The 13,625-nt window shown below is 32.4% G+C and overlaps 3 protein-coding genes across 5 annotated transcripts; 1 reads left to right on the top strand and 2 right to left on the bottom strand.

The window, feature by feature from the left end:
* Positions 1-941: 941 nt before the first annotated feature.
* Positions 942-4,029, bottom strand: LOC113513347 (uncharacterized). The gene is made up of 4 exons (XM_026897338.3): positions 3,388-4,029; positions 2,308-2,426; positions 1,670-1,824; positions 942-1,143 (listed from the first exon to the last, which is right to left on the bottom strand). Exons 1-4 carry the CDS (start codon positions 3,533-3,535, stop codon positions 972-974), a joined length of 594 nt encoding a protein of 197 aa, XP_026753139.2. The 5' UTR covers positions 3,536-4,029; the 3' UTR covers positions 942-971.
* Positions 4,030-5,045: 1,016 nt separating this feature from the next.
* On the bottom strand, positions 5,046-13,088 carry LOC113517982 (cancer-related nucleoside-triphosphatase homolog). Of its 3 annotated transcripts, XR_008253874.1 has the most exons (5): positions 12,952-13,012; positions 12,606-12,862; positions 11,910-12,107; positions 10,812-10,940; positions 5,046-5,185 (listed from the first exon to the last, which is right to left on the bottom strand). XR_008253874.1 is itself a non-coding variant. In XM_026902730.3 (4 exons), the coding sequence occupies exons 1-4, from the start codon at positions 12,995-12,997 to the stop codon at positions 10,866-10,868; spliced, it is 576 nt and encodes a 191-aa protein (XP_026758531.2). In that variant the 5' UTR covers positions 12,998-13,088; the 3' UTR covers positions 7,688-10,865. The 3 variants fall into 3 exon arrangements, 2 of the variants coding, with proteins under 2 accessions (XP_026758531.2, XP_052759391.1); XM_026902730.3 differs by lacking the exon at positions 5,046-5,185 and having other exon boundaries at positions 7,688-10,940; positions 12,952-13,088; XM_052903431.1 differs by lacking the exons at positions 5,046-5,185; positions 10,812-10,940 and adding an exon at positions 11,133-11,341.
* LOC113517981 (leucine-rich repeat protein SHOC-2-like) lies at positions 6,053-9,081 on the top strand. The gene is made up of 3 exons (XM_026902729.3): positions 6,053-7,282; positions 7,990-8,087; positions 8,810-9,081. The coding sequence occupies exons 1-3, from the start codon at positions 6,207-6,209 to the stop codon at positions 9,079-9,081; spliced, it is 1,446 nt and encodes a 481-aa protein (XP_026758530.2). The 5' UTR covers positions 6,053-6,206.
* Positions 13,089-13,625: the final 537 nt, after the last annotated feature.

Genomic DNA, 13,625 nt, shown 5'->3' with positions numbered 1-13,625 from the left:
CCTTATCGCTAATAGCTATCTCTTCCAGGCAACCTTAATACAAAATCATCTCTTGCACATCGAATTAATGAATGTCCATGCCTAAATAATAACTCTATTAACTTCATATTTTATAGAACGATATAAAAAAGTATTTAATACTTTATTAATTAAATCATACCTTAACGGTTATGCAGTCTTCATTTAAAAATAAGCATTCTAAGATTTATATGGAATAATCATCGCTGCATTCCACAATGTCGAGCCGTGAGACATTTTTGTTTTTATAATAGGTACCAATATGGATTTGATATGAACTACCTATGTAGGTGTCTCCCACGGATAGGGTTGTCGCGTCTAAGGTTGTCGTATTTGAAACCATAAATCTAGAACACAATAACCGCGGTCTGACGTATAACAGTTCTTGTAAGTTTTCTCACTTATTTATAAAAACTATAACCCATTTTAACTATTACACTGTCCTGTCACTTTCATTCAAACTGGCAATCAAGTATAAAAAAGAGACAAAACAGTTCAATAGCTGAAATAGTTTTACGAGAGGTTTGGTGTTTTGATGAAAAGTATTTATTTTTTTTTATTTCAAAATATCGGAACGATATTTGGGTTAACCCTATATTATTGATTTGTAATCTCATTTATCACTATATCAACAGCTATACCTGTAAAATGCTCTCACATCCGCAATCCGCTCGCAGCAACTCTTAACAGCAACCCAGACATATTGCATTCTAATTTAAATTTCGAACATTTGCACAAAGATTTAATTCGAAAATGTTAGGTAGTAATATTCTTTTAAAGGCTTACTTCGAAATTTAAATTGATCAAATATTCAAAATTCAAATTTATTCATTTCATATTTATAAACTTTTATAGCTATAAGACAGAGGCTTAATTTGTATTCAGCCAGATACTACGTATGGACGAGTTGAAATAACGATGCGTAAAATTACTAATTTAGTTTATTCATATTCTTATTTTCTATAAAATAAGTTTCCTTCCCCGCCCCACAACCGCCTCCCACCATATCCGATCAGTTCTTGTCTCAAAGCATTGTACTTCTTGAAGAATAACTTCTTCAAAATCCGTTTCCGTCTCTTATCTTCTTTCAAACACGACTCTAATTTGTCCATACAAACGTCTTCCCTGTAAAATAAAAACATTTAGATAAATTAATTTGCAAATAAATTTTTGATCTACCTGTTTATTTGCTTAAAACCCTTTATATTTATGTACTTGTCTAGAATAGATAGAATAGATATTTGTGCCAAGTATATCACTTCACTACATAGTATAAAACAAAGTTGCTTCCTGTCTATCTGTCTCTATGTTACCTAAATCTTTAAAACTACGCAACGGATTTTGATGCGATTTTTTTAATAGATAGAGTGTTTCAAAAGGAAAGTTTACATGTATAATACATGCATAATATAGCAGAGAAATACTAATTATTTTAGATGTTTCTAATGTGATGTAATGTAATGTTTATTTAATATATATAATGTATGTTTTATTTACATAATAATTTCATTTCATTCATCATCATCATCTCAGCCATTATCCGTCCACCGCTGACCATAGGCATCCCCCATAGACTGCCATAAGGAACAGTCCTGATCTACCTGCAGGCACAGTACAAATTTTAGAACCAATTTCAAGCTTAATTTCTTACTTGTAGTTCTGATCTAACAGCAACTTGACGGGTTCGGTCTTGGTATACTTGTCAGGGAGACGAGATCCTGGTGGCATTTTGGAGAGCTCCTTCATGATGCCCATTATTGTATTCTCGAGTTGCGCCAACTTCGGCACCATAAGACGTTTTATTACCTGAAGAATTGTTTTTTTTTTTTTTTTTTATAAGAATATGCAAAAAAAAAGCGAAAGATTAACAATTTAACAAATTAATCCTTACTAACATTATAAACGTGCCAATTAGAATTAATTTTATTGCCTTAGTGTCTACTAAGATATCTTTGTGTCCAGCGTCTCGCCAGTTTCCGGATCGCCGTCAATTGGAAAATCTAGGAGTCTATCATTTTTTTTTTTATACACAGGGGGTAAAGGAGCATGTGGCTGACCTGACACATTGTACAAAAGTCGCTTGCTTGGATACCTTTCTCTCACTCGTGTTTCTACCGTGAAGCAGTTGTGTTTACATGGCTGTGTTTCGGTTTAAAGGTTGCGATATAGCAGTGAATTTACAGGGTACAGAGAAATAACACCTTAGTCCTCAGGAATGGTAACGCATGGGGGGTATCATAGGCAAAACAGTATACTCTGTTATGTTTATGGTACTGCTCATGTCCTGACCTTTCCACACCGGTTGCCCGTTTTGCACGGCGTCCTGAACTTCTTACCGAGGTCCATGGTTGGTAAGTTTTGTATTTGTGTTATTACATTGGAAAATGTTCCGACAGCAGTCTTTTGAGCTGAAAGAATTAATACTCATTATTGTTGTTATTCTATATTTATTAATCAACCTGTCTGTTGTAACATTATGGTGCACAGAAAAAATGACTTCAATCTGTAAATGTATCCTTTCAAATGATAAAGAATTTTCCAAATCGTTTTAAAACTGATGGAGTTATGAAGTAACAAACATAAAAAATATATCCAAATTGGTAACTTCCTTGTTTTTGAAGTCGGTTGAAAAATATCTTTCTATGTTCATAAATATTTAAGTATAGTAGCGTAGGACATCGAGGAGATAAGTCTGAGTATAAACAATAATGAGTCAGCCTCCAATGTATTGATATTATATATAGTTTTACGGTTAATATTTACTTATTTAAGTATAAATTGCTCACTTCACTTACAGATTCTCAAAACGTATAATGAGTTTCATGTTACAAACATTTGAATTTAGAACGAACCTATTTTTACTTCTAAGTAATCAAATTTTTAAATAAATTATTACTTGCCAGTCTCACATACATAAAAACTTTTTCTCGCAATACTTTCTGAGTGACCTGGTATGTCTTTAAAAACATTAACATCTCCCTGCTGAGCAAACAGAGAAATGTCATAACAATCATAAAATTTAAGTTAAGGGCAACTAAAGTAGGCATTTATAAGAATATTTAGACGTCATCATCATCGTTATTTCAACCATTATCTGTCCATTGCTGGGCATAGGCCTCCCCCATAGAGATATCATGCCATAAGTAACGGTCCTTAGCTACCTGCATCCACTGAGTCTCTTCATCGCATTTGAGGTTGGCACTCCATCTAGTGGGGGGTCGATACTTCGAGCTATGTGACCAGCCCATTGCCACTTCAGGTTGCTTATACTTCGGACTATGTCAAATACTTTGGTTCTTTTGCGGATATTAAGACATAACTGATATAAATTAGCTAAGCCAATCGATTTCAAAAACTATTAGTACTGACCCATTTTAGCTTTTTTAGTTTTTCCGACTCTAGCAATGTCCGGTTTATCGCCAGCTTCGTCAGAACTTTTTCCGCCGTTCACTACAACTATAAAAATTACTAACACAAATAATAAAGGTTTAAATAAAAAACATTTTTTTAAAATCATCTTCAAGCTGTACACTAAGCTACAGGTTTAATTGTAAAGAAAGATCGAGGCAATGTTTTAAGGGACTCGGTGGCAAGTTTATAAAACATCTACTTAATTACGTAAATATTTCCACTGCATAGGTATATACCTAGTTTTGCTACACACTTCTAAAAATGTTTACAAATTCATGTTACCTACAATCAACAAAGAAATCTGTAAAACCGAACTATTAAATTATGGCTGTAGGAGAGATTTTCTTTATAACAGGATTTAATGGCAATGCTAGTTCTTTTTTTTACAACACAGGGGGCAAACGAGTCTGCGCTCACCTGATGGTAAGTGACAACCGCCGCGCATGATCACCCACAACACCAACGGCATTGCAGTGTGCTCCCGGCCTTTTAAAAAGGAATATGCTCTTTTCTTGAAGGCTATGATGTCGTATCGGTTTGGAAATACTGCTACTGGAAGTTGATTCCAAAGAGTGGTAGTGCGTGGAAGAAAGTGCTTTGATTATGTATTGACTGTAATTCAGCTGTATGTTTAAAAAAAAAACGCACGATGGAAGACCGCCACTCGTCCATATATCGTAACATCAACTCGACCTCTACGCGTTCCCCTTTGAAAATTATCGTTATTAATTAATTTCTCGTGAATTACTCATAAAGAGCCGACCGACCTGAATTCATCCACACCCATCTATCATCTATCTATTACATTCTAGTAGCCCAAGTGTATACCTACCGTCAACCCAGGCAATTTACCATTTAATTTTTATCCCATTAATATATTCATATTTCTTTAAAGTTATTCAGTTTGGACAAGAAAACAAATTGAATGGCATACCTACATAGGACAACTCTTCCCTTTTGCGCTGGAATAAAAATAATAAAAAAAATTAAAAAAAAAATAGCTAGCTGAATGCAAAAGTATCTACTTACCAACAAGCCAAAAACATAGATTAAGAAATCAAGAAAGGTATGGTGATAGTAATTAACTGTAGAAAAAAATTCAAGATAAGTACTGATTATGAGCTTAAAGTCACCTGACAGTTCCACTGCCTGCAGTACTTTATTTTAGTTTTTCTTCGTAAAACATTCTATTTACCAATATATAAATAATAATAGTAGAATTTGACAGCCCTAACTACAATTTCTCTATTGATCTCTTACTCGTTTCTATTCTTATATTCTCGTTTTTATAAGTCGGTATAGGCGACTGCCACATAGTTTAAACATTTCCATACTAATTTATATTACATACAAAATATTTATTGTTAGACATCTTATTAAATACTACAAGTATTTAATAAGATGTCTAACAATAAATTTAAATATATATACATCGAATACTAAGCACATATTTACACTTAAATACTATAATTATTTATTATATATAATACAAACATTAGTCTAGTATCGTACGAATGCAATGAAAACAACGCACAAAATGTTCGCTTTTACCGACAGCGAACTACATCTCCACCTGAGGGGCCTAGCCCCGTTGCATGCGCGTCCGTTGGAAGGCCGTCCCACGCCTAGAGACCTCCTAGTCATGGACAAAGAGCGATAATTTTTGTCCAGTATGACGATTCTTATTATTCCATTGTCCTCTCTCTCCCTTCTCTCATTCCCCTTTTCCTCGTTCCCACGGTGTGTATGTATGTCCCTTAAACATAGGAAACACGGATTGTTATTAATAGGATCTAACTAACCCATTGCTGGCAATACACCCCCATCAAGTCGACCTCCTCGCATTTCCCTTTTGGAAACCACCGTAATTAATTCTATTGGAATCCGTCACGATGGGCTAACTGACCTGCTTTCATCATCACCTACCATCCTTTATTGAAGCGCCGCCAGCGTATACCGATAGCGCTGTCGGAGTTATCATTCCATTGTCACCCATTAAAAAAAACATTTATTATTAGCACATATTATATCTATTGTGGAGCGGGGAAAGAGGAAAAAAAAAGAGAAAATATTTTATTCGCCCCATACTGTGTGACATGTAGTCAGTGGATACTTAAATATTTCACAAATGCACTTGTTTTTCGTTACATGACTTCTGAAATAAATACTTAATTAAAAATATTTATCTCTGTTACTTAAATAATATGTTGGCTATTAGATATAATTGTAGTTTTGAGAGGCTTAAATGTAATCGAAGGGACTGAAGACTTTCAAATATATTTTAAAATATTTAACGGGACTTCATAAAAAAATCGGTATTAACAGAACAATAAAAGATATAGTTGATTTTAAATAAATGAAATGTCTGTGTATTTTTCATACTAACAGCTGGTTATTCTACTCAAAAAACTTTCCCGAAAGTGTTTCTATTCACCCCATAAATTTTATATTTTCCGTTTTACGTTAGATACAACAGGGCGATGACAGTTATCAAACCCTATAAATAAAAAAAAAGGAATTTAACAGACATTTTATTTCAGACAAATTATCATATTGAAGACTAGGCAGTATGGTCTCCGACCTTATCCTCTTCTACAACGGAACAAACGTACTAAAAAAAAAAGGATTTTTAACAAAAGTGAGGTTATGTTTATATTGAATAACAATCATATAGAACAAGAAAACTAGTTATTTATTTAACATATATGTTAAAAACATTGGCATAGTATTTTATACAAAAAGCGCTACTTGCACTTCGTAGTGCCGAATCACTGTTAATGGCGACAAGAAATGAAAAATCCTTTCAATACAAAAATGGTTTTAAAAATAGAATTGCTGAAAAGATTGACACCACTCTTTTGCAGTGGTCTGCAAATATTACATATATCGATTTAAGCAATAAAAGTATCCTAACTCTTGACGACAATGTGCAATTTCCACCCAATTTGTGTAACTTAAATTTATCAAACAATGGATTAGTGCAAGTACCTGATGTTGTGTTAAAATTGAAGAAACTGCAAACATTAGATTTATCACATAATTTAATAGGCTATTTTGACAAAACGCCTGATTTCTGTCACGTTATAGAAACTCTAGACCTATCACATAATCACCTAGCAGGGCCACCATACTGGGTGTGGACTGAATCTCCATCGAAACTATCTAAACTCAATCTTAATTATAACTTTAAACTATCACAGTCATTCCAAAATGGATACTTGGAAGAATTATTACAGTATAATGTATCAGTGTCAGAAGTAAATATATCAAATTGTAAATTGGGTGACCATATGAAGCTGTTTAATACCTTTTCTAAAGTCAAAACACTTCATGTTGGTATGCCTAATTATAGTAACTTTGCTAACCATGTTGGTGATGCACCATGTATAGGGTTAAATAAATGCTGTGATATTGAAAGACTGATTTTGTGTAACACACAGATATATACAATTAAGTCAGATATAGTTGTATTTAAGAATATAGTAGAAATTAATATGTCGCATAACTACATTTCTGATCTGCCAAATGAGTTCTGTGATTTGGTGAATCTTGAAATATGTGTGCTGTCACATAATAACCTTTTGTATTTACCAGACAATATTTATAAATTAAATAAATTGACACACTTATATATAGATTGCAATGAGCTATGCACACTCCCAGAGAGAATTGTTGAATTGAACCTTCATGTTGTAGACCTGTATAATAATGGTTTATATGAGGTGCTGGAGGAAATAAAAAATGTAGCAGAACTAGACTTGGCTCAGAACTTTTTCGATGAACCGGATGACCCACATTATGCTGTTAAAAAGGGAAAACTGAGGTTAAATATTACGGACCGTTTTGATGGAAGGTATTATTTAAATTATATTTATTTTTATGTGATTTAAATAACTAACTGATTATTCACTTAATGAAAAATGATTACTAATAAACAGCATAATAAATACCACAATACAGTGTGGTAATTATCTGAATTGTGACCTTTTTGTGTTACTATGAAAGGATAAATTATTTCATTTTCCTTTTTATATATATTTTTTGTTTTGTGTATGTTTAGATAGACACAAATAACAATAGATGTAGATATGTCTGTTGTTATTTGTGTGTAAATAATGCAAAAATTATACATCTGTCTATCTATGATAAGCAAGATCTCCTTCTGCATTCCTAATTTAAGACAATTGGCATTGTGTCTAAATCTTAGTATACTAGTGATTTACCTGACTGCACAGATTATTTAAATAAAAACATCCAATGTCACTTACACATAATGTAGTTTACTATAGGTGAAAGAATTTAAAAATAGGTTTTTTTTAGTTTATCCATTACAAACAAAAAATTAAAAATATTCCTATTTATAATATTAGTTTAGTGGCAGCTCCGTGTTGTTGGGACAGCCTATGTCCCCATAGTCCATCCATGTCCCCTATGTAAAGTAATGGATATTAACAGAATTAATAATAAAAATTAAACTGTCTATATCCAACATCTTCTTTAATCCTTTCTAACCTATATATATTTAAATGATAGTTTGCTGAAATTAATTAATCATTTTAGGAAAATTGAAGAGGACAGACAAGACAGTGAACAATCTCATTGCACAACTGATGATGAAGAACTCCTGTGCAGTTTACAAATTGATAATAATGATGAAGGTATATAACTTGATTTACAGTCACATTGTTTAGATGCCTAATTAGTATATTCTTAACATCTTAAAGCAACATACATGAAATATATATGTATATATATACCCTATCTAGTTGACCTCTATGTGGTTAACCTGGAAACCGTCGTGAATAATTTATGTGGAATTTGTCTAACTGACCTGCTTCATCTTCACCTATAATCACTAACTGGTGACTCGCCAACATATATCGATAGCGCAGGCGGAGTTGCCATTTCATTGTCACTCATTAAAAAATTGTTCCATCTAGATGACTTTCATAGGAAGTCTATCTGGTTCGTTATTTTGGTGTGAATTTACTGAGTACTGAGGAATTACACCTGAGTTCTCAGGAATGGCAACGCATGGGGGGTATCATGGGCGAAACAGTATACTCTGTTATGCCCATGGAATTAAATTTTTTTTATACAACTTAGAATGACAAACAAGCTGACGGCCCATCTGATTAAAAGTAGTAACTGTCGCTTATATACATGAGCAGTATAGTACCATGGATATAACAAAGTATACGGTTTCGCCCAAGATACACCCCATGCGATATCATTCCTGAGGACTCGAGACTTATTCCTCTGTACCCTGTAAATTTACTACCATCAAACCGATACACAGCCATGCAAACACAATTGCTTCACGGTACTTCAGAATCGGCCCGATTGCTGTTTTTATATTTTACGAAATATTTTATTCCAGTATCAAAACAAAATTATGATCCACCGAGTTCTCCCGAAGATTGGGATTCTGATGAGTACTGGGTACCGGGCTATACGCGGCGCGTGTCTCCACCCGCTCAGTCGCCGTGGCTGTTTTTCGTGAAAAAGAAAATGGCAGAAGGTCACTTCTGCCCAATGGACGCACATCCTGTCTCCGTAGCAGAAATAGTGAAGTATGAGAAAATGTGCAACCCTAGAGTATGGCATGAATCTGAAGGACAATTTGACGATTACTCAGATGATAATAGCTGATACTTTATATCATCTAGCTATTAATGTTATAGATAGTTTCATAAATACACATTACATTTTATTGCAAAAAATAATAATCTGACACCCCTAGTTTTGCAGGTGTGCGTAGCCGTATTTAGGGATATTAAATTTAAGTGTATTTTTATCAAGAATGCTTTATTAGTTTGGGACCATCCGGGACCCTTAATCATGAGTGACCATTACCATTAATGATGAGGCAGGTTCACGTAACGATTAATGGTTCCGAAACGTCCCGAAATTGAATGAGTATTTAAAAAAATACACGTAAGTTAATACTTTATGCAATAATTTCCATTAATATAGCCAGCTTCAAAAGCAATGAACACATAAAAATTTCAAAATTCTTTTACAGTATACCACATTTTTGTAATTTGTAGCGCATAGCTGATTATGGAATTTTATTGTATTCGCCCAATTTTAAACTTGTTGAGCGTAACTCGTTAACTGACTATTGAGGATATTGGAAAATGTTTATGTATTCATCCGCCATTGTTTTTGACTATAACTGAGCTATGAAGCTTCGTTTGTAAATTGTATTTTTTCTCACCTGAAACTTCTACTTGATCTCAAAATATATTTTATATATTTATTGCGTGGTGAATAAAAGTGAATATTATTAATTACTAGCAGACCCGACAAATGCTTTACCTCCTACCGCCACCTAACAGGTATCAAACAAAACCACCTTCATATTTATAATATGGGCACAATATAAAAAACTACTTTTCATACAATAGTTTCACAAAGGAATCTACATGGGCTAACTGTAGTGCGAGGGTAGAATGGTACCGATCAGCCATACATTCTGTTGGTACCTGCCAAATGTTAATTGCATGCATATTACTTTTGAATTTGATGATTGAACCAATTTATTTTGAAATTTTCGATTATTGATTTTTTATGTTGCGTTGTATGAATAATTACATTTTATTCTGGGTATAATTTTTCATTGACATTGCTAATCAAAAAATTATAGGTTTTCACAAAAAAGATGGCTTATGTTGTAGATTTTTAATTTTGAAATTTGAGGTAATTTTATGCAAGTTTGGCCAAGCTTTGTCAAGCGGTTATCACATTTATTTTCAACCAACTTCCATAGAAGAAGAATTAAACTAAAATTTGCAAATTTGGTTTCAATATGCTCCTACTAAATGGGAAATAATTCGACTAAACTTGGTCATACTTAACCACACTGGACCAAAGATGTCAAACTATATAAAACTCAATTTGAGTGACGAAACTGAACCAAACATGGCCAAGTTAAAACAAACATAACCCTTTGTTGAAAAAAATTAAAAGGCAGGTCAGTTAGCCCATCTGCAGGTCAGTTAGTCAGCACCTGGGATTCAGCACAATGGTTTTCAGGGAGGACCATATGGAGATAGATCTGACAGGACTAGCAATGGGACCCCCCCCCCTCCCCACTGTTACCATTTATGATTAATGAAGGTATATAATTACAATCTCGATTATCTAGTCATATTTTCTTATATGCAGTCTAAATACCGACTACTTGAAACATACATATAGAAATATTGAAACATACTAGATTTCATTTATTAGTACAACATTATTTTATAAGGTAAAATGTAAGTGTATTTGTATTGTATTTTTGTATGTGTATTGTATTTTTATTAAGGAATCTTTTATCTTTTACTTTTTTTCTACAATGTTTTTAGTTGTTACAAAGTGTACTTATACTACTTTACCGTACTTTTACCCTAACATCTTCTCAGTATATATTTTTTGTATACTTATAACAGTCAATTAAATCCCAGAACCGATTTCATTTCTTTTAATATTTCTTCATGAATGTTGGTTCTATTCTCTTTAGTTACCTAAAATGTAAATATAGATTTTATTACTAATGTGTAAAAGTACTTAGATTAGTTTACAAAAATTAGGATAGATTGTTAAGTAATAAAAATTAAATACAATGACAAATTAAAAAAAAATTTTGCTTGTTGTTTTTATAAAACATATAATTGTGAAATTTCCTAAAACTCTACATTTTAGAAAATCACAGTAATTTGTCATATTAGCTGTTAACTCTCAACTGCTGACAATGGCCTCCTCCTAAAGGGGTTTTGCCAGTAGTTACTATGCTTGGCAGGCAAGTAGGCAACCACAGTTAGGCCTTGATGATGTTTTGAGAGGAACGCTGCTGCCCATCCCTTGACAATTAAATTCCCCTTATTTCCTCTTACAACACCCATGGGGAAGGAAGGGGTGGCTCAATCTATAACAGGAACACACTAAATTGTATTTTAATTTTTAAAATTGTAGTATATTGTAATTTATACAATTCTAATAGATCAATAATTTGACACCATAGCCACCACCTTATGTTAGGAATTGCCATTGGAAAAACATTGTGAAAAAATATTACTAGTGAAAAATATTTGTTGGATATCCTGAGCAATGTAATAACTAAACAATATTATGTAATTACTCAATATTTGATTTTGACATTTCTTGTAATTTATTTGTACATTGTTAATTTTGTGACTATTGTCTGTAAAATAATAAGTGAATAATAGATGCTTATTCAACTACTTATCATTTTAATACATTTCCTTAGGCTAATCTTTATTATTATAAATATCTGTAAGCTAATGCAACATAATAAGTTATTTATCCAAAAATAACAACCTTAGGTTGTAACAAAAAAACAAATATACCTACACAATTGATAAATTCTGTAAGAATGGACATAGATGATCCATATTCTGAAAGAATAAATAAACTAGACAGCTATATCTTATCATCTTTAGACAACTTTATAAAGATGTACAACCCTTACTCACCGTCCAAATCTTGGCATATTTATTGTTTCTTATATTCTCTATAAGTGCATCACTCTTTCTAAGTGGTATAGTGGCCAGAACAATATTATTTGAGGATTCACTAAAAATCTCTCTTACTCTGGCTTTAAAAGAATTACTGAAAAACTCCATTTTACCAATTTCATCAATTACTAACAAATGTAGCTGCTCTTTATCAACCTACAATAAGGGATTTATTGTCATAATTCCCAAATAAAACTTAAAAACAAACAAAAATGTATGACACCAGGCTACTAAAAAAAAATATAAAAGACTTGTGATTCACTGCAATGGCTTTATAAAATGAAAGCTTTTTTGTAATGGATAATGATGGAATGGTAACCCTGCCTGTGCTATTAGTAAACACTGGTAGGGCATCAGTGAGAGATGATTGGTGAAGATGAAACGGCAAGTCAGTTAGCCCATTGTGATGAATTCAATGATAACTTAGTCACAATGGGATCGACCTGATGGGGTATATTGATAGCAATGGGGACTAACTTCCCCATCACTAACAATCTCTTCCCCTCAAATCGAAAGTGTAATTTAGACAAAATCATATACCTCCACATAATAAGTATCTAAACTAAAAAAGAAAATATACACCTAAAGCAACCAAAGTAATAATGCTGCAAGACTTTGATACTTTTATTTTCCTTTTATATCTTAAGTACTTACCTCCTGCAAACAAGGTAAAGCAACTTTTTCAAATTCCTGTACCAAAACCCCATATTTACCCACTCTAAACTTTACAGACCCTTCTAATAGACGTTCTTCTCTTGCTAGCCGCCCTCTTTTGCCCTCTAATGTAACTACATCGAAACCTTCCCTAGTTCTATCCCTACGTACTTCTTCTGTATAAAAACCGAACGTTTTAATTCCTTTATCACTGAGAATAGATATTATTTTTTTGGTTAGAGTAGTTTTCCCTGCACCTGAAATGTAATATTTCATTTATTTAATATTTAAATGTCACTATCTAAGTAAAAAACAATTAAAACAGATAATAGTATGAGTTTCAAACCAGGTTCGCCGGTTAAGATAAAATACTTTAACTTTTTATTCGCCATTGCGAATGACAGATAAGAAAAAAAAATAAAAGAGAGAGATAGAGACGTATATTTTATGTCAATGTCAAATTAACATTCACACCTAAAAAGAAAGCTATTCCGAAATCTTTGAACAAGGCACATAAACTCTGATAAATTATTATAGTCAAGTTTACCTCTGTCGTAAATGCCACTAAAGAAGACAAAAATATGTCACTTATTTTAATTGTCACTTATGCCAAATTGCCAAAGAAATGCTGTCTCAAAATTAACGCAATGACTATATATTTAAATACGAATTATCGATAATCATTGCTTAATATCAATTTCATAATTTGAATATTAACTGATATAAGTATAAATTTTTAAATCTATACTTTTTTACAAGTAATTAAAAAGTATAATAAAACGTCATTCTGTAACTCTTCGGTTTTTTTTTAACTAAGTAATTATATAATGTGTAACTTCATTCTCATGTAGAGTTTAAAACTTATTATTAACATATATTTTATGTTTAACACCTATTTAATATTCTTGTTGAAATATGGATATACTGATTTTTTTGTATTGTTTATTGTGATTATATATTTTTATCGATATCGTAATCCTTGATAGCTCATCGATAAATATCGTACATCTCTATGTCTTA

This window comes from Galleria mellonella, unplaced genomic scaffold (genome assembly GCF_026898425.1).
Source record: "Galleria mellonella isolate WM207_F2 unplaced genomic scaffold, CSIRO_AGI_GalMel_v1 utg139, whole genome shotgun sequence".
Lineage (NCBI taxonomy): Eukaryota > Metazoa > Arthropoda > Insecta > Lepidoptera > Pyralidae > Galleria > Galleria mellonella.
The sequence above is the reverse complement of the archived record's forward strand: the minus strand, read 5'-3'. Positions and strand labels throughout refer to the sequence as shown.

What these genes read in the sequence shown, in the direction of transcription:
- LOC113517981 (XM_026902729.3), top strand. Translation starts at nt 6,207, where the DNA reads ATGGCGACAAGAAATGAAAAATCCTTTCAATACAAAAATGGTTTTAAA. An exon ending in ACGGACCGTTTTGATGGAAG is followed by an intron (nt 7,283 to 7,989) that starts GTATTATTTAAA and finishes TAATCATTTTAG; the next exon opens with GAAAATTGAAGAGGACAGAC. An exon ending in AATTGATAATAATGATGAAG is followed by an intron (nt 8,088 to 8,809) that starts GTATATAACTTG and finishes ATTTTATTCCAG; the next exon opens with TATCAAAACAAAATTATGAT.
- LOC113517982 (XM_026902730.3), bottom strand. Translation starts at nt 12,997, where the DNA reads ATGGCGAATAAAAAGTTAAAGTATTTTATCTTAACCGGCGAACCTG. An exon ending in CTTTACCTTGTTTGCAGGAG is followed by an intron (nt 12,108 to 12,605) that starts GTAAGTACTTAA and finishes CCCTTATTGTAG; the next exon opens with GTTGATAAAGAGCAGCTACA. An exon ending in AATATGCCAAGATTTGGACG is followed by an intron (nt 10,941 to 11,909) that starts GTGAGTAAGGGT and finishes TTTACATTTTAG; the next exon opens with GTAACTAAAGAGAATAGAAC.
- LOC113513347 (XM_026897338.3), bottom strand. Translation starts at nt 3,535, where the DNA reads ATGATTTTAAAAAAATGTTTTTTATTTAAACCTTTATTATTTGTGTTA. An exon ending in CGGGCAACCGGTGTGGAAAG is followed by an intron (nt 1,825 to 2,307) that starts GTCAGGACATGA and finishes ACAATTCTTCAG; the next exon opens with GTAATAAAACGTCTTATGGT. An exon ending in CTGTTAGATCAGAACTACAA is followed by an intron (nt 1,144 to 1,669) that starts GTAAGAAATTAA and finishes TTTATTTTACAG; the next exon opens with GGAAGACGTTTGTATGGACA.